The 24,696-nt window shown below is 40.8% G+C and overlaps 1 protein-coding gene across 1 annotated transcript; it reads left to right on the top strand.

Moving 5' to 3' along the window:
• Positions 1-23,810: 23,810 nt before the first annotated feature.
• Positions 23,811-24,302, top strand: LOC111889072 (uncharacterized). Its single transcript, XM_023885204.1, has one exon. It carries the CDS (start codon positions 23,811-23,813, stop codon positions 24,300-24,302), a length of 492 nt encoding a protein of 163 aa, XP_023740972.1.
• The last annotated feature ends 394 nt before the right edge of the window (positions 24,303-24,696 follow it).

Below are 24,696 nucleotides of genomic sequence, written 5' to 3'. Positions count from 1 at the left end.
GTTGGATAAGGTGTCTAAGTCCATAACTTATTTGGTACATACTTGACCCGACCCAGCATGGTCCATTTGGGTTGCACTTCACCCAAACGATTTATGGATAATTTTATGAGAATTGTATATTTACGATTTATTAATATATTATAAGTTATAATATATTAATATGAAGTCATGTTATTTAATTAGTTTTAGTCTTAAATTAATTATGAATTAATTTAGAGATTAAAAAGAAGACTGATTAAATTATGGGCTATTATATTTTATATAGTGTGGGCTAATACTCATTTGTTAATGGGCTAAGATAATATGGAAGTCCACGGATGGTCCATGGAGCTTTTAACCCATGGATACTTGGAAAGGAAAAGACATGGGTTATTAGGGTTTCACCTAACCATGCACACTATATAAAGAAGCATATGATGCAAGAAATGTGACTCTAGTTGTGTGAGACTTAGTGGTGGCTGATTTCATAAGAAAGTATACTATTCTCTCAAGTTTCCAAAGTTTGTGGTGATTTGTGATTCCACTTGAGGCATTCACACTATTGGTGCTACGCTCTCAAACTCCAAGCAATCAACCACCATCAAAAGGTATGTATTTCTACTAGTAGTTTTATGATTCATAATCCTTATGCTATGCTAGTTTGGAAGAAACCTTGGAAATTATTATTTGCATGTATTTTAGAAGAAAACATAGATCCAAGGTTTATTAGGGTTGCATGCACACTTAGGAAGTGTTAGATTGCTCAAAACCCAACAATAGGAATGCTAGAGCCAAACATAAAGTTTAAAATACTATGGGACTATTTTGGAATACTAAAAGACTCACATTAATCCCGGAATCATATTCAGAAGATAAGAATCAAACAAGAAATTAAAATATCATAGGGGTATTTTAGGATCCATAGATAACCTTGTGTGAAAAACTAAAAAGATCCTTATTGATATACCTGCAATTACAGAAAGTATACTCCCAAGGTTATATATAATAAGGATCTCATAGACTAAGAATGTGTGGGTTCGCTCTACTTCCTTTTCCTCGTTGGGATGTGGATATAGAGTAGTATCACATATTCGAAGGCCTATCGGATCTAGGTTATATATAATTTGTGTACCCTATGTAATTTTAGCAGGACTCGATATGGATCACTCATCACTCAGTGAAATGTTAATAATCTCTTAGGATTCTTTAGACATTTCCATTCCCGCGCAAACCCTTTAGAAAAACCCTATCCACTTCAGTGTTCGACAGAAGAGTTGATTCAGACCTAGAAGAAGTTCATTGAGAAGATTTCCAGTTCGGAAATAAATGAACTAGGACGATACTATTGAAACCACCAAGTGCCTATACCTTTTTTCGGGACATCGGTGGGAAATTCGCCTGAACTTCCGAGATTTCCAATCATCCATCATAAAGTGATGACACTCAGAGTCAGGATCGGAAGTAAGGCGGAATAGAAATTCAATATGTCTTCACGAGAAAACCAACGCCGGTCCCACTCAAGGATATGAGGTAGACAGATGGAGCCAGTACATGGAACCCGAGAAGTGTCTTTCCCTCGTTATTGTCACGCTAATACATCCATAAAATAATACAATTTAGTGAGGCAGTGATTACACTACTCACACTATGTGTTAGGTAAATCGCCATTTCCCGTCGCAAATAATACCTTAGATCAGATCTCAAAACCTTGATTGAGAATGTTTAGCCATAAGTCTTCACGAGCCTTTTCCTTCTGTGATTTTCATTCCAAACTCCCCTCAAATCTTTCCAAGCCGGAGAGTGAACCTTTCCCAGTATAAAGGTAACTTAGTAGGAACGACTCCCATCTTATGGCTTTTCCGATACACATACCCCTACCTTGAATACCCGGACTACATCATAGGGATGTAGGTCGACACTCAGACAACCAATATCCGAGGCGTGGAAAAAATTTATGCCTAATATAGTAAGGACAGATACGTCCAGGGTTAACCATCGTCTCCCATCAGCTTGTGTTCCCCTCCATGTAGGAAAACCATACCTCCGAAGAAGCGTAACCAATCCACTGGCAAGAAACCGACTCTCCTATTCGATGAAGCTACGTTCCAAGCTGCAGTCTCAGCAGCCGTAGCAGCTGTCATGGCTCATCTGAATGCTAACAACGCCAATGTTAGCAAGAGCCCTATCAGAAATTCCGATCCTAGAAATGGACAGCAGCAACCAACACCTGCATACCCAACCACCCAAGAACCTCAACCAACTCCATTGAAGAGAAAGTTCAAAAGCGAGGAGGGAAGTACCTCAACTCAAGGACCTTCCGAGGGGAAACGAGCTGAGATAGTCAATACCCCTTCCAGCCCTTCCATCCCGACTTCAAGAAGACCATACCTAGGAAGTCTTCCCCACTGCAGCAGGTGTAGCTACCATCATCATGGTGTATATCGGGAACTCTATTGTACTAGGTGCAACATGAAGGGGCATACCGCTCGCGTCTACAGGACCCCGATTGAATTCATTACATCAACCACCAATGTGGCGACCAATCCAGTATGCCATCTAAGTGGTGAGATTGGGCACCTAAAGCGAGATTGCGCAACTGAAAGAAATGACAAGGACACAGGAGGAGTCTAACTCTAATGCTTGGGAGAAGCATCAAGGAACCCGGTAGATATTTGGTACATCTCTCAATCTCAGATAACTAACCGAAAACATTAAAAGGCTAATTCGAAATGTAATTACTTCCTCGTTAAGGCAAAAGTCACAGCACCGTTATAAAATTTAAAATTTCATCAGGTAAAACTATAATGGCTAGATATATACGATTACGGCCATGTATAATTGAGATGGATAGAACTAGAGTGAGTGATTCCGCATCATTTCCTGTTCCTCGTTTAATTGTGGATTTAGGGCGGAGTCACTCAGTCAACAGTCCTTCCCACCTAAATTATACATGACTAGTATATGTTAGGCGATTATAGAAAGGCCTCGTGAGAATACATACATGAAAGGTGCCCTATTCACAAACACTTAGGACCCTCTATAGTTCCGCGTCGACTCTATCGGTCCAGGTATCCGCGACAGTGATACACGGGACGAAACCTGAGAGGCCTATCACTTGTGTGCCCGTTCAGCACATGGCCCTATCGGCCCTCATTCTATATCATGTCGAAGTACGCCAACTTCGATGCCCCTATCAATCATGGTTCGAATTCATGCAACCATGTGTAAATCCCTAGTGCTGTGCAAAAAGAACTTTCATCGTAACCATTTCGACAAATAAAGGTTCTTCTGAACCTAAAAGTAATGAAAACTAACGCGATCTGTCAGTCGTCCCCTCTTATTTCAAACCTTCCAAAGTACCCAGGAGAAGGATACCACGCGCTGCTAACCAACCCCTTCTTAGACAGATAGAACATAAAGCAAAAGACACTACATGCATTCCACAAGACGATAACCACCTGAAACCTACTCCGTAGAACCCCCAGAAAGACCCTTCGCACCTCCCAATCAGGTTCGTGAATCAAGAGGATAGAACTCATGGGACTGACTACTATAACTGAGTATATGCATAAGGGCGGTATATAATTGAGATCAAAAAGATTTAGGATGTGTGCTTCCTCCCTACTCCCTGTTCCTTGTTAGGTTATGGGTCTGGGGTGGAGTCGCACAACTGAACATCCTGCCGACCTCAATTATATACGGCTTGCATACACCAAGTATTAGTGGTTAAGCCTAGTATAAGCTCTACCACGAACCTCATAGTAAAACCCTTCATCCTATCCCATAGAATAGGAACTAGAGTCAAGAGAGCCACGGCGGGTTGAGCTACTATAACGACCACAAATCCAAAATTGTTGTCATCCCGGTTAAGCCAACATAGTAGCTAACACCCTCAGTTGGTAAAGAAATCTGAGTCGTAAGAGTCAAGGACATTGACTACGACCATCCATTCACGCTTAATCCCCCGAATTAAGCCTCTCAGCGGATATCTCGAAAACCAGGAAGTTGCGATAAGTTAAACTTTGAGAAGAGTGGATGAGGAGATTAGATGTTCCGAGTGACGAAACCCTATACCTCTAGACTTAGCCTAAATCAAGAAAAATCAGAACCCCCGGAAGAGTAGTTGCAGAAGATGCTCGCACTACTCAGGCACTTCGTCCACCCCGTTACCGACGAGTAGTGCCCAGGACACGTCACCGTCGCCCAGTAGACGATAGATTGCATTCACCGAGGTGAATACTAGAATGCTAAGAACCACAGGATAACCTCCGCATCCAAGAATACTACAATAAAGTGCGAAAGTAGGTTGCATTAAGCCTTATAACCCAGATCTCGAATAGATTATAGACTTGACGCCAGTCTAGGTGATAGTCCGTGGGTTATACAAGAGCATGCGCTTTCCGCAACTAAAATAAACCGATGCCTTAGAGATAAGAGCATGTCTTAAAGATTCATTGGACTACTAGGTGTTCCAAGAAAACTATCTCGCACAGAGATAGTAGAACCACCTCCTGAGGTAGCCCAACACTTCAGAAAATCTCTAAGGATTGAGTTAGCCCTGAGCAGAGCTTACTGTCTATGAAACAGCAAAACAAGTAAGAGCATGATTCTTTCCCGTTAGGAATGTAACGACCGAAAAATACAGGCAATTTTTAATTTTTTAAAAACAGCTCGATTCCATTAAATCTTTACAAAAGGTTTTCAATACAAAACATTTAACGTATTCCCAAAATCACATTACTACAAAATTCATGAGGAGCGGTACGATCAAGCTTTCGCCTTGACACGGTCCCCTGAAGAACCTGAAAAACATAAAACCACAACTGTAAGCTCGAAAGCTTAGTGAGATATCCCCAAAAATACCAACCACATATACGCCCTTCCAGGCCATGACCTTCCGGTCCAAAACATATTGCCTTCCGGCCCATAACATATTGCCTTGCGGCCCATAACATGTCGCCTTCCGGCCCATAACACATTGCCATCCGGCCCATAACATATTGCCTTCCAGCCCATAACATAAAATGCATACATAACATAACAGATCATAGAACAGCCATGCATATCGGGTCAAACCCCAGTCCAACAACCCTGCGTACATAACATTCAATCATATAACAGTTCACAGTCAGCAAATCGATCAAACAGATCACATAACATATCATCACCCTAACCAGGATACCGACCTAACCGATTACGAACATAACATCACCCTATGTTTCAGCCAAAATACTACTTATGCACATACGCCTTTCCAGGCCATGACCTTCCGGTCCACATAATATAGAATGCCTTTCGGCCCATATCATAATGCCTTCCGGCCCATATCATCATGCCTTCTGGCCCATATCAAGCAATACCATCACAGACAACTATCCGGATTTCCATCCAATAAAGGGTCGGCCTTGGTGTCGTAGACCCTGTCGATATAGTGAGAATAACTCACCTCGAAACTGCCGGCCGAAAGGATAAGATCCCGCTGCTCCAAGCTCCGACACGGACTCCTCCACTGATCACCAACACACTCCACTCAATAAATACCCTTAATTACCAAAATACCCCTGAAAGACAACTGGTCAACCTTTGGACAAGGTCAAAGTCATCCCCTGACTGACTCTACTTGCCGAGTCAACCTGATGACTCGCCGAGTCCCCATACTCAGAACTTCCCTCAATCCGCGACCTAACTCGCCGAGTCACCCCGAGACTCGTCGAGTTCAACAACTCTGAGTCCACTCGCCCACAACTCACCGAGTCATCCCTTGACTCGCCGATTCTCGACTCAACCAGAAATATTGGGATCTTCGACAAGACTCGCCGAGTCCAAGAACAGACTCGCCGAGTCTACGGCTATCTTCAACCTACTCGCCGGGTTGTTCATACAACTCGTCGAGTTCCAGGCCATCTTCATCCAACTCGCCGAGTTTTTCTTCCAACTCGCCGAGTCCCAGCGTATCTTCAAGCAACTTGTCGAGTCCACCCATGTGACTAGCCGAGTACCGCCGGTCTAAATCCATACAAAAGCATTCCATACCATGCAATTGATCCAAAACATAGATCTAGCCTCCTACAACCCATCCATCATGTAAAGTGGCAAACTTTACGTGAATCCAAAGAGATCTATGCATTTTGCACATTAGGGCTAAGGTTTGGGACATGATAGCTTCATCCAACACTCAACACAGGGACTTTCATGCATTCCAACTCTTCTCCATTCCAGATCTGAGGTAGCAACCACAGATCTAACCTCTAAACTCCAACACATCCAAATATATAATCTCTAATACCCCCAAAATGATGCATCAAGGAAATAGCAGCTCAAAGACGAGATATTACCTCAAAAGAACGCCCCAACTGCAATGAAACTAGAATCCAAGCAAAGCCCCTTGCTCCAAGCCTCTCCTTCTCTAAGATATCTTCAACAACCACCTCTCCAAGCTCCAATTTGCTCAACAATGGGGTTTCTCCATGACTTTAGGGTTTCTGGGACTCAATGGTGATAAAGTGGCTGGGAAGGAAACATAATGTTCTTTATATATGGCTCAACCCCGAGAATTAGGGTTTTCTCCACTCAGCGCCTACTCGCCGAGTCCACCTCATTGACTCGCCGAGTCGGCTACTTAACACGCGACCAAATCGTGACTCTACTCGCCGAGTCCATCCATGAACTCGCCGAGTCACTCTTTCCCAATTTACTCTTTTAGCCCTTCAACTCTACTCTTGATATTTTAGTATGTTACAATTCTCCCCCACTTAAATTAGGCTTCGTCCTCGAAGCCTACAGCAATTCAATCCCAAAGATACTCCCACAACGCGCCACCTGGCCTTAACCGAGCCAAGTCCCTCAAGGCATACCCATCGAAACTCAAATACACTTCTCTTTCCTTACGGTGTCCTGACCACCGTCTCGAGCCGGGCACCGGCTGTACCTCTGATAATCACACTAAACAACCGAGAATTACCCATGAAACATCACTGCCCCAAATCCCAACAATCACTCGACCCATAAGGGCTAGAAAGCCATGAACCATCGGATCCCCGATCCGAATTCCACTCTATCTATTCCGTGACGACGGAAAGACCCATTCTCAATCTCAGAGCAACTCCCACGAGTTCTCCTCTTGCAATCACATACACATGCTGAACTTTCTCCAGCACCCTCAGGTTGGGAAAACCTGATACACTGATGATATCCTCCAACATCCCCCAGAATGAACCACTAATACATATCCAAAACCCTGATCAGAATCACACTAAGAGCCCAAGACTCTCTCCCTGCATCCCTTCCGAGTCTCTTGGCTCTACATCTGCGGAATTCCTCCGCAACCTCAGCAGACATCCCAAACCGGATGAGCTTCTATTCCACTGCCGCAAACACGCTGCTCAAAAACCATACTCGAATTACTCTAATCATAACTCTGCTCTGCTGCTTTCACTTCCGTGAACTTGCACTCCTTCTCGAAGTTACACACCTCTCTCACTTCCTTTTCCAAGGAATCCACTTGTCCATATTGTCACTCCGACAAGTGCCACGGCGCTTGCCCAACGCTACACCACCCTTCTATAGCGTATCCGTTATCCATCCTACACACATACTCTGACTCTCATCGCAGGGACTCCCAAGCCTATGCACTATCTCAACTAATCAAGATCACTACCCGAGGCCAGACCTCCTAATGAAATCACACTGCAATATACACAATCCATATCCTCGAACTGATCCAACAATACCTGCAGAGTCCTCAGCCTGACTGGACCACTCTCCGAATCTTCAACCAATCTGGACCGCTCTCAGTGCCTCCAGTCTTGCTGGACCGCTCAACTAGCATTCCTCGTTCGAGTCATCTTTCCGGGAAATCCTCCCATGCATACTGTGCTAGCCCCCTAGGGGTTCCGAACTCTATCTCCATCACACACAATCGATCTCGGCCTGATCCTAGGCCCTCCACAATCAAATGCCCTAGGTCTGTATCCCGCCCTGCATGCCCGACACTTGCTCCTATCAGCCTATACTCTGGCTGCCAGATCACTGCTGAATTCCAGACAACTCAACAATTTCACATACTCAACGATCCTCCGGAGAATTTTCCAATTCTCCCCCACTTAGGGCACTAACAATCAACCACCGGTCGCCATCACCGACCTCCCAGAACAACCCTGCACAAAACCAACACTCACACGCTGACTGCTTCCCACAAGCATAAACAACCCTTAACAAAACACATTTCCACACTGATCAATCCGTTCAAAAGGAACCCGATCTCCAATTATCCACTCCACAGACTGCAGATGCTACCCGACATTCAAACCAATGCCGCATCTCCACTAATAACCCTCACGAATGATAACCAACGATAGCACGAAACACCAACTATAACCATACCAACCTTCAAGGAACAACGGATACCAAAACGAAAATCCGAAACACTAATCTAACGAGACTAGCAGATAAACGATACTCCACAATAATCACAAGATAACAAGATAGAAACATACCCGCAGCTGCATCCGGCACTGCTCTGACCTCCTCTACTGCAAGCTGATAAGCACGACCCTGAGCCCTTGGGGGCTCCGCTCCACCCTGACCTCCACCTGTAATCCTCAAAGTGGCCAGTGCTGGAGCCTGCATCGGTCCTACGGAAAGTTGTGGACAGTTGACCCTCAAATGTCCAACCTGATGACAATTATAACAAATCCTCAAATCCCGAATCGGCGCTGACTGCTGACAATCCCTCACATAATGCCCTTCCTTTCCGCACTTGCGGCATGCACCATCGGACCTACAAACTCCGGTGTGACCCCTCCCACACTTCCCACAAGTGTGGCTGCTCAGATCCCCCACTCTAACATCAACGGTCTTGGACCGTTTCGGCACCGGATGTGACTGCTTCGGAGCCTGCCTCAGCTCACGCAACTGCAACTCAATCTCTAACTCACGCTGCCTGGCGGCCTCCTTCAACTCCAACAAGGTCTCGCACCTCTGCGCAGACACAAACTGTCTGATATCCCCTTGAGCATACTCAGATATCGGGACATCTGAGCCTGCTCCGAAGCGAACTCTGGGCAAAACATCGCCCTCTAAGTGAACATCCTGGTGATCTCAGTCACCGACTCTAAATCCTGCTTCAGTCCAAGGAACTCCTGAGCCAATCTCTCCCTCTCCACTTGCGGAACATAGTGAATGCTGAACATCTCTCTGAACTGATCCCATGATACCGCAGCCCTCTGCTCATCCGAATATGACCCCGCGGTCAATCTCCACCAATTCTTTGCCGCTAGCCTCAACAGGTTCAGAGCACACCTCACCCTCTGATCAGCAGGGCATGAACACGTGAAGAAACACCCCTCCACGTCTGATAACCACCTCATAGCAACAATCGGGTCCTGAACTCCATCGAAGGTGGGAGGCTCCGTATTATCGAAGTCCCGATACTGAAAATCCCTACCAGCTCCTCCCCCTGCCGCTGCTACAGCCACTATAGCCGCCACGGCAGCCGTCTCCGCGAGAGCCGCATAGTGCTCATCAAAATACTCCATCATGGTGGTCTTGATCGACCCATACAGTTCCGGCAACTAAGCCCGGAACAATGCAACAATCTCATCATGCAGGATCTCGCGAATCCTCGCATCTAACTCGCACAAGCTCATCTGACCAATAACCTCGCGCGGTACCGATCCCCCTGGCACTCTCTCTCCTGCTTCCGATCCTAACCCGGATCTACTCCCAGCATGTCTCGAAATCTCCATACTAAAATAAACCATGAAACCTCAGACACTTCCCACCAACCCGGGAACCAACTCTAAACCCAACCCTAGAGATTATGGTTTCCCTGATACGCGTATGGGTCATGTGCTTTCAGTAGTACGGGCCCATAGTACCTTCCACACCTACCCATATTTGTATGAAGTACTACCACAACACCCTAGAGAAACATGCATAACAACGCTCAACCCTCACCACTAGAGGAACACTGAAAATCTCCCATAAGGAACCCTAGGCTACAGGCATCACAAATCAGGCAACATTATCATGAAATCCTGAAGATCCCTAGCCTATCACTAGCATGCTGTTCTATCAAAACTCAAAAACAAATAACATGCATGGTATTTTGGGGTTACCTACTGGCTCCGGATGATCGTACCTCCGCGTCCTCCATTACTCATTTTGAAAACAATTTTAAATACTCTTTTGAAAACTCTCCTCGATTTGAGACTGGAGTCACACGAATGTTCCTCCAATTCACTCAAACCAAGGCTCTGATACCAACTTGTAACGACCGAAAAATACAGCCAATTTTAAATTTTTCAAAAACAGCTCGATTCCATTAAATCTTTACAAAAGGTTTTCAATACAAAACATTTAACGTATTCCCAGAATCACATTACTACAAAATTCATGAGGAGCGGTACGATCAAGCCTTCACCTTGCCACGGTCCCCTAAAGAACCTGAAAAACATAAAACCACAACTGTAAGCCCGAAAGCTTAGTGAGATATCCCCAAAAATACCAACCACATATACGCCCTTCCAGGCCACGACCTTCCGGTCCAAAACATATCGCCTTCCGGCCCATAACATATTGCCTTGCGGCCCATAACATGTCGCCTTCCGGCCCATAACATATTGCCATTCGGCCCATAACATATTGCCTTCCGGCCCATAACATAAAATGCATACATAACATAACAGATCATAGAACAGCCATGCATATCGGGTCAAACCCCAGTTCAACAACCCTGCGTACATAACATTCAATCATATAACAGTTCACAGTCAACAAATCGATCAAACAGATCACATAACATATCATCACCCTAACCAGGATACTGACCTAACCGATTACGAACATAACATCACCCTATGTTTCAGCCAAAATACTACATATGCACATACGCCTTTCCAGGCCATGACCTTCCGGTCCACATAATATAGAATGCCTTTCGGCCCATATCATAATGCCTTCCGGCCCATATCATCATGCCTTCCGGCCCATATCAAGCAATACCATAACAGACAACTATCCGGATTTCCATCCAATAAAGGGTCGGCCTTGGTGCCGTAGACCCTGTCGATATAGTGAGAATAACTCACCTCGAAACTACCGGCCGAAAGGATAAGATCCCGCTGCTCCAAGCTCCGACACGGACTCCTCCACTGAACACCAACACACTCCACTCAATAAATACCCTTAATTACCAAAATACCCCTGAAAGACAACTGGAACCTTTGGACAAGGTCAAAGTCATCCCTTGACTGACTCTACTCGCCGAGTCAACCCGATGACTCGTCGAGTCCCCATACTCAGAACTTCCCTTAATCCGCGACCTAACTCGCCGAGTCACTCCGAGACTCGTCGAGTTCAACAACTCTGAGTCCACTCGCCCACAACTCACTGAGTCATCCCTTGACTCGCCGATTCTCGACTCAACCAGAAATATTGGGATTCTTCGACAAGACTCGCCGAGTCCAAGAACAGACTCGCCGAGTCTACGGCTATCTTCAACCTACTCGCCGGGTTGTTCATACAACTCGTCGAGTTCCAGGCCATCTTCATCCAACTCGCCGAGTTGTTCTTCCAACTCGCCAAGTCCCAGCGTATCTTCAAGCAACTCGTCGAGTCCACCCATGTGACTCGCCGAGTACCGCCGGTCTGAATCCATACAGAAGGATTCTAGGCCATGCAATTGATCCAAAACATAGATCTAGCCTCATACAACCCATCCATCACGTAAAGTGGCAAACTTTACATGAATCCAAAGAGATCTATGCATTTTGCACATTAGGGCTAAGGTTTGGGACATGATAGCTTCATCCAACACTCAACACAGGGACTTTCATGCATTCCAACTCTTCTCCATTCCAGATCTGAGGTAGCAACCTCAGATCTAACCTCTAAACTCCAACACATCCAAATATATAATCTCTAATACCCCCAAAATGATGCATCAAGGAAATACCAGCTCAAAGACGAGATATTACCTCAAAAGAACGCCCCAACTGCAATGAAACTTGAATCCAAGCAAAGCCCCTTGCTCCAAGCCTCTCCTTCTCTAAGATCTCTTCAACAACCACCTCTCCAAGCTCCAATTTGCTCAACAATGGGGTTTCTCCACGACTTTAGGGTTTCTGGGACTCAAGGGTGATAAAGAGGCCTGGAAGGAAACATAATGTTCCTTATATATGGCTCAACCCCGAGAATTAGGGTTTTCTCCACTCAGCGCCTACTCGCCGAGTCCACCTCATTGACTCGCTGAGTCGGCTACTTAACACGCAACCAAATCACGACTCTACTCGCCGAGTCCATCCATGGACTCGCCGAGTCACTCTTTCCCAATTTACTATTTTAGCCTTTCAACTCTAGTCTTGATATTTCGGGATGTTACAAGGAATCATATTGTGAAAGCGTCGACTAGACGAAGATGAAAAGTTTAAAAACTTTCTAAACAATCGTCTGGTTGAACCCTATCTCATTAACCCTGAATGTTTTCCGTTAGAAACATCTCGAGGACCAGAAGTGCAGGATCATTTTGCACTAGGTTGAGATAGACGCCTACAGCAAACAGATACCCGTAGATATCCAATTCATCCGATGACCCAGAAAACCTCTGAAAGCCAATCGATAGGAAACACGAATTCAAGGACAACCCGAGCTTTCTAAGAGCCAACCTGAAGGACTACACCCTCAGTAAGAGAGAAATTTTAGAACTTCAAAATGGCGATCACGCCAGTGATGATCTCGCCATAGAAGTACACTATGTTCTAGGAACTGAAAAGCTCTACATTTTCGAGAGCTTAGGACCATCCGAGATTCTTTGCAAAATTGGTCCAACCCTCATCAGACCACGACTACTATCGGAAATTCCGTAAGTTTCGCCCAAAATAATCCACTTCCTAGACTTGAAAAGTGTTTGCCTGACTTCACTCTTTATATCCCACTCATCTTGATATAAACCATTGGGAACCCTAACTTCGTAGACGCACCTGTAGGAATCGCTAACTGAACGAAACGAAATCCGCATCCCGTAAGTGAAGGTTGTTAGAACACCAAGCATAGGCCAAAGTTCACTTGGGTGTGTGAGGACCAACCTAATAGGAAGTGCCCTCATACCTTTACCTAATTTTTTATGCCACTTCCTTGCCTAAACCCAAATTTCGGGAAGAAATTCCCTCTAACTGGGGGATGATGTGACAACCCGAAATTTATCCCGTCATTTTAACCACATCTTCCGTTAATAAAACCCGCTTTATTAATTGTTCGTTAACCTTTTGGAATAGGTTAATTAATTTGGGACTTTTATAATGACTTTGTAAGGGTTGAAACAAATTAGAAACACCCTCATTAATCCATTGAAAAGTTTTAGTTTCAACCAAGTCAAAATACAACCATTTAATCGGGTGCGACCAAAAGCCCCATTTAACGTCAATATCGGGTAGATTTCCACCGAGCCACAAACTCAAGCCCTTATATAAGGGAGAGTAAACCTCATTTCCACCCTTTTCACTCTCTCTCTATAAGTTGCTTTTGATCCAAAAACCGCCCATTTCGAACCCCAAACTAGTAAGTAATCTACCCTAACTTGTTGTTTAGCTCACTTAACATGCAAATTCTTGTTTAAGACATCAAATATGGGCCAAATCATGTGTTTACGGCCCAAGAACACTCTTGGACCGTAAACACCCATAAGTGGGGTTTTGAAGCCCCAAAACCCTTCCAAATCACTCCTAGGGCTTAGATATGACTTGTAGACTTGCATGTACGAGCTTAGAACACCAAAACCTTATTATATGGAGAGTAAACATGAGTTTACAGCCCAATAACACTCTTGGACCATAAACCCCTCTTCAAGGGCCTTGAACACCTTTTAAGGTGTTAGAATTGCCCTCAAACACCTCCTAAGGCTTGGGAAAATGTCTAGAAGCAACCACCGTTGAAGTAAAGACATTAAACATCAAAGAAACTATGGATATAGAAGTTTACAGCCATAAACCCCCCTAGGATTGGTCCATGGGCCGTAACTCCATAGAATGGCCAAATGATGCCCTAAACTTCCCTATATGGATTGGAAAAACGCATAGAACTTTATACCCTTCCATTTAAGACATTAACACACATAAGGAGAGGGCATGTAAGAGTTTACGGCTGTAAACTCCTAGTTTACTGCCGTAAACTCCTCAAATGGTCCTTATGTTGTTCCAATGCTATTCCAATGCCTTAAAAACTAAGTCTAGCATCACCCCTCAAGAGTTTAAGGCCATTAAGCATCCTAGAACACCCCCACCATGAGTTTAAGGCCATAAACTCATGCAGAGCTGGTAATTTGGGCCGTAAACTCTATTAAGAGTTTACTCTTGAAGAGTAAACTCTCTAACTAGGCCATACACTCCCTTAGATGTTACCCGGGGCACTCCGAGCACTTGACCAAAGTGTTTTCCGCTCATTAGGATGCGTTTACGTGTTTAATTAGTATTATAATTACTAATTTTATGTAAACATATGCCATCATATGTTAATAGGTCACTAAGTGTGTTCAAGTCTTTAATTGACACCGAGCACCCAACCGGTACCTCCATCCGATCCGCTTACAGCAGGTGAGTTCATACCCCTGAATTAACCTTTTAAATGTCTTTACATGCTTTTATGGGGGGATACAAGTTAAAACATGCTAGTTATCATATCAATCATATGTGATTAATAACCCGCATGCACAAGGATTTATCACAATTTCAGCTGTTTTACCAAGTATAATACTATAGATGGTTTTCCAAAACGTCTTTACTTTTTTAAATCTTTTCTCAAATTATCTCTCGTGCTGTATGTTTTACTTCTAAACCAATTACAGCAGTGTTTTAACCAAAGATTTTCTATACTCATTTTGTTTTATCAAATTATATTCAAAATGTGTTTATGAACGGTTTTCAAAACTTGTTTTACATAAAGATATCAAGTTGTAAATTCTTATTTTTAAAGGTTTTTCCAAAGGTTTTACCAAGATTTTATCTATACTTCTATGCTTCTACTTCATTAAATGCATGCATGTACTTGTATAGTTATATACATAATGTTTAAAAGACTTAGGAATGCTAGTTCGCCCTATTTCCTTTTCCTCGTTGGGATGTGGTCTGGTGGGTATCGGATATCCGTCCGAAGGTCGTTTAAACATTAGTTATATATCATGTATACACGTATAGACATAAAGGTTTCCATCGACCAGTTCAGATCCCTTGGGTAGCAAGGGCATCCTCCCACTCGTCATTCATAGATGAGAGACACAAGTAACTATTATAGGAATTGTTAGGAGGTTCTATTTACTCTTTCTAGTACGAGAATACCAAAGGAGTCAGTTCATTCTCGAGTCTATATCATTTCTCCAGTGCCTCTAATAGAATTCAGAATACGAGATGCATCTTCAGGACACGGATCTCCCCGTCGTCAAGTTAGTAACCAGAGTCTCCTGGAGGGAGAGCGAGCATTGTGTGTATAGATCTATACGGGACTGACACTCCCGCACCCTGACTGCTAGCTACTGTCCACGACCTACCAAGCCAAGGGGTGACAAATGTCACATTTATTCCGACGCTTGCAGGGCGTCAAGTACTCTAGTGTCAATCAGTATGGTTACGAGTATCTCCATGTTTACCTTATAATTCATAGCCTTATGGTAACGAGAATTAACACTGTACTCTTGAAACAACAGAAATAGGCTTACTTCTTTGTTTTAGACCTTGCTAGCTGTATCATTCATTTGATACTGTCTGGGGTCTATGTCTCTTTGTTTTAGACCTTGCTAGCTGTATCGTTCATTTGATATTGTATGGGGTCTGTGTCTCTTTGTTTTTGACCTTGCTAGCTGTATCGTTCATTTGATACTGTCTGGGGTCTGTGTTTCTTTGTTTTAGACCTTGCTAGCTATATCGTTCATTTGATACCGCTGGGGTCTATGTTTCTTTGTTTTAGAGCTTGCTAGCCATATCGTACATTTGATACCGTCTGGGGTCTGTATTTCCTTTTGTTAGACTGAGCCAGATGTATTATTCATTCGATACTCTCCTGGAGTCTATGATTTCTTTTGCCTTAGTCAGCAGTATTTTCTACTGAGGCATATATTATTTTCCCCTAGTATTTTTTTACTAGTGATATTCTCTTACTTTCTTCAAAGTCAAATACCATATTTTGGTAATGATAGTATTTCAGGGAAAATTTCTCTTTAAAACATAACACTCTTGAGTCTTGGTAGAACACTGCTTTTAATTAGAAAATATAGGGTTTTCTGGAAAGGACGTTGTAACGCCCGCAAATCCGGGCTAGTCAAATTAGCGGCAATAGGGGTCAAAAACGACTTTTCGACGAAAGATTATTTAGAATAAATAATCTTAACCAAGTTGTAGTATATGTCATGAGGTTTCCGTACATATAAAGAACGCCGAAATCCGAGTTATAACGAAGAAGTTATGACCCGTCGAAGTTTCGCGACAAAACCGGCACAACACCGGGAATCATAAATAGTGAATTTACGATAGAGCGAGATTTAGCCTTAGCAATCTAAACGAAAGTCGTAGAATATGTTAAACTAAGAATATCGATAAAAAGAACGCCCAAATCTGACTTCGTATGCAGAAGTTATGATTTTTCGAAGTTTCGTACTAGCAGTGTACAACCCGAAATTCAAATATTAGACCGAGTGATTTTTAGCCGACACGACCTAAACGAGAATCGAAGATCTCGTTGAGAGTAGCATAACGAGAAAAAGATGGGCGAAAACGGATGTCGGATGAAGAAGTTATGAGGATTTAACGGACCAATCGTGTCCCGGCCCGTTAATAATACAAAACTTAAAATCGAGCCAAAATTAGCCGACGGAGTCTAAATGAAAGTTGTAGAGTATGTTCCCACCTTCGCGTGGATATAAAGAACGTCGAAAACGGAGGTTGTACGCAAAAGTTACAAATTTTTAAAGATGAGCATGCAAATTGCGAAATCTGATGTGAGATAGATGGCTTCGGATCGCGCCACGTCGCCTCGCTTCGCCTTACGCCCCGCGTCGGAGTTCGGTATGCCCAGCGCACCCTCGGTACTAATCCTCTTCCGAAGTGCGAGCCAGCTGGTGCGAGCTGGCGACCCAATCTGAGATTACGCCCAGCGTAGCTGCTGGACGCGCCGCGTAGTCCGAGGCTGCTGGGGCTATAAATAGCGTGCGAGCCATTCCGAGTTTTTCACTCCAAATCCACTTCTTTCTCTCACTAGTTTCTCTCTCTAGCTCATCTAAACCCCCCTAAACCCTAGAAAAAAACCCCTTAGCACCCTATGGAAGCCCCGAGGCTCCCGGAGTCCCGAGAAAAAGGAGTTTTTCGGTTTCGAAACGCTGCTCCAATTAAGTTCCGGTTTTCGATAAAATTTGCTAAAAGTGTGCTACGCTTACGCAATTTTTAATATAGCTTTCAAATAATTATAGGAATGTTATTAGGTCCTTAAAATAATTATTTGGGCTATTATTATGAGTTATATCGAGTATTATTAACGCTTAATAATACTCGGACTAATTAATTTGTCGCGGTTATCGTTAAACTAAACCCTAGTGGTATCGATACTAGGTTTTATCGAAGGAATATCGTTTTGAGAGTATCGAAGTGCTATCCGAGTGCTGAGTCACCACCTAATCAGGTGAGTGCATGGTCCCTTTCATCTTACACATAGATATGAAGTATTTTAATATAAATTACGTGCTATGTGTGCATATTGTTTGAATACTTGTTGTCTATGCTGGATGAATGATTTATACATGTTTTAAATGATTTAAACTGTATATTTATTTTATATCTACAAATATGTTGGGATAAAACATGGGTAGATGAAATAGTTGGTGAGTGACGAAATAAAATAATGAGAGATAGGTGATGATAGGAAGGTGATGATAGATAGGTGATTATGAATCAGTGATGTAGGATACTACAACCTTGTCCGACAATTTGGAGATGTAGTCATCTACCATACTATAGATGGCAACCACGGACTATTATAGACAACCCCGTGGAAATACCAGCAGGCTAGTAACCTGTAGGTGATGAATTACGAGTTCAGGCGATGTTGTAACTACGTATTCATGCAATGATAGTCTAACCCTTATTATGAATTACGAGTCCAAGCGATGTTATGGCTACGTATTCATGCGATGATAGACTAACCCTTATCATGATTTACAAGTCCAGGCGATGTTGTGGCTGCGTAATCATGCGATGATACCCTAACTCTTGCTAGACACATATTGAGGGAGTAATCCCCGGATTAGTATTGTCTATGCAATGTAGGCGATGATCCTTAGGTAAAGTTAGTAGGAACAATCACATATGGAAATACGATGTAAGGAGATGAGAAGTAAATATGATATAGGAGATGACCCTTGAGATAATATTTTTAGGGAGGACTAAAAGAAGATAATGGGGATGGGTAATTTGGTTGATTGTTTGATTGTTTAAACATAATAACTATATTATTGTGGGTTGAAAACCCTATGTACTCACCAGGTTTCCCAACCTGACCCACTCAGTTTATTTACCTCACAGGTGACGATATGAAGTGACATTACACTGAGAGATTTAAAGAGATGTAGATCACTAGTGTAAATAATTGTAAGTTCTGTTTATGCTTATGTTTCTGTATTAACGATGACATCCCAAACGTTTTAAGATGAATAAAAATACGTTTCTTCGAAAATGTTTTAATAACGTATTTATCGTGTTTTTCTAGGAACTAATTCCGCAACCTTTTTATAAAATGAAGTACTCTGATTTTTATAAAGCATAAACAAAATCGGTCTTTTCTGGCCGTGATTTTGGGGATGTCACAAACGCTAATACACCGTAGATTTTAAGCTACTACTTTTTATAAAGTTATTTTGAATTAAATGCTTACTTACACAAATGACACTAAATACTTATGAACTCACCAGCATTTATAAAAATGCTGATACTCGCTTTCAAAATAACTTGTATTCTCAGGTCAGCAATAGACAGGTACACCCAGGAGCTTTTGTGTAGCTAGCCTAGAACCGAGCTGCATCTATACCAGTTTCTGTATTACTTTAATGTCTCTATGAAATGTAACTTATGTAAAACTATTACTATTAATGCAATGGTTGTTGTACTTTGATTACTATACTACATATGTTGTGATACTTGACATGACGTCATCCACCCCAGAACGTTTCCGTTGTTCAGGTTTTGGGGTGTGACAGGTTCCAACACTTGGATGTTCCTATTACCTAACTATGACTTGAACCCATACACTAATGGCATTGTTCATAGTGTTGTTAACAATAGAAGACGAATCTCACATGTTCAACCACTGATGCATTGGATGAATCCCACATGGTTCATCATAAGATGAATCCCACATGGTTCATCATTTATTGGTTTTTTTTATCAAAAAGTAAAGCATTTTGGAATCCCCAAATAGACTAAAACATAATAATGACAATTATTGTAATATCACACCAATTGTCATTATGACTTAAACGTAACATCACAACAATTGTCATTATTACATTTTAGTCTGTTTCAGGCTTCCAGAATGCCTTAGTTTTTGGCAAGACAAAAACCAATAAATGATGAAGTTTTTGATAAAGATCGGAACACATTCTTATTGATGGATCCAAGAGCTCCTTCTCGTCCCAAGCCTTTTTCTCCTCAATCTTCATCCAAAAAGTGCACTACAATATGCAATATTAGCCTCTCTTTCTCTCCTACAAGCATATAGCTCAATTAGGGTTTCTCTCAGAGTGTTAAGATGATAAGGGAGGTGGAAATGAAGGCTTAAGTTCCTTTAAATAGGACACAAACCCTGAAAATTAGGGTTTTCATACTCAGCTCCTACTTGTCGAGTTGGGGTACTCTAACTCGTCGAGTACATTCTAGAAATTACGCGACCATTAACACTCTCTACTCGGCTAGTTGGGGCCTCAAACTCGTCAATTTGATAAGAGAATAAGAATATAAATTAAGTAAATATTATACCTTGAATTCGGGATGTTACACCTATTGTAAGGAAACAAGGGTCAAGTAAGACTTGAGCCAAGGTATTAGTGGTGAAACCATGTGGGATTCGTATTATGTTGTTAACAAAACTATGGACAATTCCATTAGTGTATGGGTTCAAAATAAGGTTCGAGTCCTGGTTAGGTAATAGGAACATTCTAGTGTTGGAACCGTAGCTCGTAGGTATACCAAATTAATATTTTAATAGTTTATGATGGAAAGCTTGTTGACATTTTTTTACAATTAGAGTTAACGTTCTTCATGGTTTTCAGTACATAATATTGAGTTGATTTTTTTTTACCTATGTTGAGTTTTTTAAGCTTAATAGTTCATTCTTCATGGTTTTCAAGCCCTATTGTAAGGAAACAAAGGTCATGTAAGACTTAAGCCAAGGTATCACTGGTTAAACCATGTGAGATTCATATTTTGTTGTGAAAAACACTATGGAAAATGCGAATAGTGTATGGGTTCGAAATAGGATTCAAGTCATGGTTAGGTAATAGGAACATCCAAGTGTTGGAACCACGGTTTAAGTCATGGTTAGGTAATAGGAACATCCAAGTGTTGGAACCACGGTTTAAGTCATGGTTAGGTAATACAGACATCCACATAACCAACAAGGATTGTCTCCGTTCTTTATTTGGAGATTGAAAGATGATTATAGAGTTGTGAATGGATAATTTTGGAAAATTGATGGAGTTAACGAGGCTTGTGAGTGAGATTTTGGTTGTTGGGTTTGACGACACCGATAAAAACACACGGTGAGCCTAGAAGAGCATAAGAAAGAAGATATGGAATAGTACATATTAAATTAGATCATATAATATATATATTAGTTTAAAGGTAATCTTCAGAAAAGTCCAAATATTTTGATTTATTGGGACTTTTTTGCAGATTTCCGTTTAGAGTATCTCCAATGGTACAAATATATTAGGCTGGAGGGAGTGGTGTCATCGAAACCGCACTCCCTCCCCCGCCACATAAGCGACATGTCTTTTTTTACCACACAAGTGTGGTTTCTTGCCACACCAAGGGGGTGGTGCCACACTTTTATTTTATTTTATTTTTTTTGTTAACTATTTTAATTTAATAAAATTTATTTTTTTAATAAATAAAACATTATTTTAAAAAGATAATATTTCATTAATTAAAAATAAAAATATCATACATTATTAACTTAAAAAAAAACCTAAAAATTTAGAAAAACAAATTAGAAACATAAAACCTACAACTTAAAAAAAACACACACACACACAGACCAAACGATTAAAAACTTGAAAAAAAAACTAGAAATTAGTCATGATTGATGTTACGTTTTTTCCCTTCCTTCTTTATCGACAAAACCACTTCAAGCTTGGCCCCAATCATATTCGACGTGTCCGTCGCTGGTATTCGCATGTCGCTCACCCTTTGTTTCTGAAGCTCTCTTTCAGAAGCACTTTGCAAACTCTTGTCCATTCCATCTTTTATACCCTTCATGTCGACTCTCATTTTTTCAAATCATCTGAATCCAACGCTTTGCCTTTTCCTTAGCTTTTTTTTTTTATTTCGTCTCTTCCCATTGGTCGGGAAGGTGGTGAAACTGGAATAGGTTCATCTTCGTTCAGATCAAATTGAACACGAGCATCTGATGTAGTGTGGTCGGACTCAGATGTTCTGCTGCGTTTTGAACCACTGTTGATATGCTCGCCTGATGTTTTGCAACTCAGCCATTTCTTGTTATCTTTCAAAAAAATTCCAAACTTCAAGAAGCTTGAAAGCCTTCAGATTTTCTTTTTGATACACTTTCAATGCTTTCTTCAAAATCACTTCATCGTTTTCTCCACTTTTCCATTGACGTTTCATGTTGTTCCATAAGTCATTAAACAACATGACTTCCTTGTTCATCTTCCCCCCATTGGAGTACACTTGATGTTTTGAACGGTATTCTCCATGGTTTATTCCTTTATGGAACCTGTGTAAAACGCGAATCCAAAAGCGGTCATGCTTTTAGTCTTTTCCAATCGTCACATCTTCTGAAATATCGATCCAAGATTATGCCAACACTAACGCTTCCAAAGGTTCCCAACATCTACCCTCCACCTTCTCTTTTCTTTTAATTGTTGCTCGAGTGGGCTGAGTTTCTGTAACGAATTCCGATTCAGAATCAGAAACGACCATTTCTGGTTGTGTTTGTGTTTGTTGAACAAACTCGGGTTGAGACAAAAAAACAAATGGATTAAAATACTGGTCGTGTTGTGGTAGTGGTGGTCTTTGTGATAGTGGTTGCGCTGGTCGTTGTGGAAAATACGGAAACATACCGCCGTAGTCGTAATATGGAGTTGAGAAAATCGGTTGATCAAATGAAGGTATTGGGGTGTTGGTGTTTCTGACTGATGTTTTTTCTTTGTTGGGTCGTTTGGAAGATGACATTTTTCAAAAAAAAAAAATAGAGAAAAGGAGTAGAGATATGGTTAAAGGTTGTGTAAAAATGTTAATGTGTATATATATATATATATATATATATATATATATATATATATATATATATATATATATATATATATATATATATATATATATATGTGTGTGTGTGTGTGTGTGTGTGTGTTTGTGTATGTGTGTAGTAAAGTTCAAAAAAAAAAAAAAAATTAACTACAAAGACCGATTCAATGCTCAAAAAAGCAGTCAAAACCAAGGGACCAATCACAGCACGCGGTAGTTTCTAGCTGCAGTGCGGCCAAGACCGCACCAGGCCGTGACCGCAACCTGGGGGCGGTGTTCGCGGTTGACGTGGCACAAACTGCGATCCCAGACCGTGCCCACACCCTTTAGTCTTATAGTCAAAAATATTATCCCCGCACTATTTTATTGTTTTTGGGCTCTAGTTTAATCGTTTCTCTGATTGTTAAGCTTTTTTATGACATTTTTTTTAATTTAACTACTTTATCTTTATCTATATAAAATGTTATATAAAACCCTCTCATTTAACCAGTTGATTTTTAAGCACTTGATATTTTAATAAAGACATTCACTCACATACAAACGATTCACATATTACTATAGTATATATTTATAAATTATATATTTGTTTATCTAAAAAGTTTAGATAAATAATAAAAATACTTAAACTTAAATCAGAGAGATAAAATGAAATATTATTAAAGAGAAAATGATTGATTGTTCAAACTATTAAACTGTATTTGACTACCGAACAAAAAACTCTTGTTCTCCAATGGTGTTTATTTATTTTGACCACTCAACCAATTCATAATAAGCTATAAAAAAACACCACATTGAAGAATATCTTAGTACACATTTAGTTAATAGTAAATATATGATCATACATGGTTTTCATTGTTTATTCCGTAGAGAGTACTAGACATTTTAAATTATCTCCATTCATATTTTTTTGATACATAAATTTGGGTCATAAACCACGTGCACATTCATAGATATATTTGCTCTCCTCCGGTGAAGCGCTTGATATGATTTACGATTGATACACTATATTTGATAATTTATAACAATATATATGGAAGAAAAGTAATTGACAAATTTGCTTGTTAAATCGTTTATTTTCTTTATACCTAAATTAGAATAGGAAATTATTACAACATTTTTATTTTGGAGTTGACTTAATAATAAAAAAGAAAAAGGAAAACCATTTACCCGTCTTAAATATGTTATAAGGTTAATTAACGCACATTTAATTGTGTTTTGGTTTGTTCAAACAAACCCATAAATGCATGTCGATATTATTTGTGTATATATGTGTAGCATGAGAAAATGTTTTGTAGAGAAACCAAAAACACCTTCTTAAACATGGGTATTAGCAGAAAAGACCTCCCATTTTTCTACGCGATGCTTTACCTTTCATTTTTTATACATGTATCATATAGTGTTTTGAAAGCCAAAGACCCACCAGCGAGCAAACCCTTTGAACCATACAGAATATTCATCACTAACAGAGACATTGAAACCATGATTGTTCAATGCCAACCAGGAGATGATGGAAGTGGTCCCGAATTACTGAAACCTGGAGACATCATGACATGGCGCTTTCGTAGAAATCTTTTTGATACGAATCGCTATGATTGTAACTTTTATTGGTTAAAAGAAGGTAACCAAGCTATGAAGTCGATCACTCTCGCTGTTTTCAACAACCGTATTGCTGGAATGTGTGGTCGTAATTTGTTTAGTATGAATAGATGTTATTGGATGGTTACCCAGTATGGATTTTATCTTTCAAAGCATAATCAGACTTTTCCAAATGTTTATGATTGGCAGGTTATGTATGTATGGGATACGATCTGATAGTTATTACCATTGGTTGTTTGTGTGCAACTGTTTAGAACTAATAAAAAAAAATTTTGATGGGTTATTGCTACAAAAATCTCTAATTTTATACAAAATTATCAGTTATGTCTCATTGTTCATTTTTACCACCTAAAGTTATCCCCATTAGCAATCTAACCCAACCCAAATCGTCTTTAATAAATAAAGATTTTTTTACCACATGTCACATTCTTATTTATTTTGTCAATGTAATTATATGGTTATTTTAATTTAATTTTTAATCCACATGTTATTTTCTGGTTTTTTCATTTTATTAAATTGTAGATAATATTTATATTCAATAATAAATGCATATGAATTTCATTAATGGACTTTCCTTCTAATTTCAAAATTACCAAATTAAAGATTTATT

This window comes from Lactuca sativa, chromosome 3 (assembly GCF_002870075.4).
Source record: "Lactuca sativa cultivar Salinas chromosome 3, Lsat_Salinas_v11, whole genome shotgun sequence".
NCBI classification, from domain to species: domain Eukaryota; kingdom Viridiplantae; phylum Streptophyta; class Magnoliopsida; order Asterales; family Asteraceae; genus Lactuca; species Lactuca sativa.
The sequence above is the reverse complement of the archived record's forward strand: the minus strand, read 5'-3'. Positions and strand labels throughout refer to the sequence as shown.

Coding starts and splice junctions, on each gene's coding strand:
- LOC111889072 (XM_023885204.1), top strand. CDS start 23,811: ATGGGTATTAGCAGAAAAGACCTCCCATTTTTCTACGCGATGCTTTAC.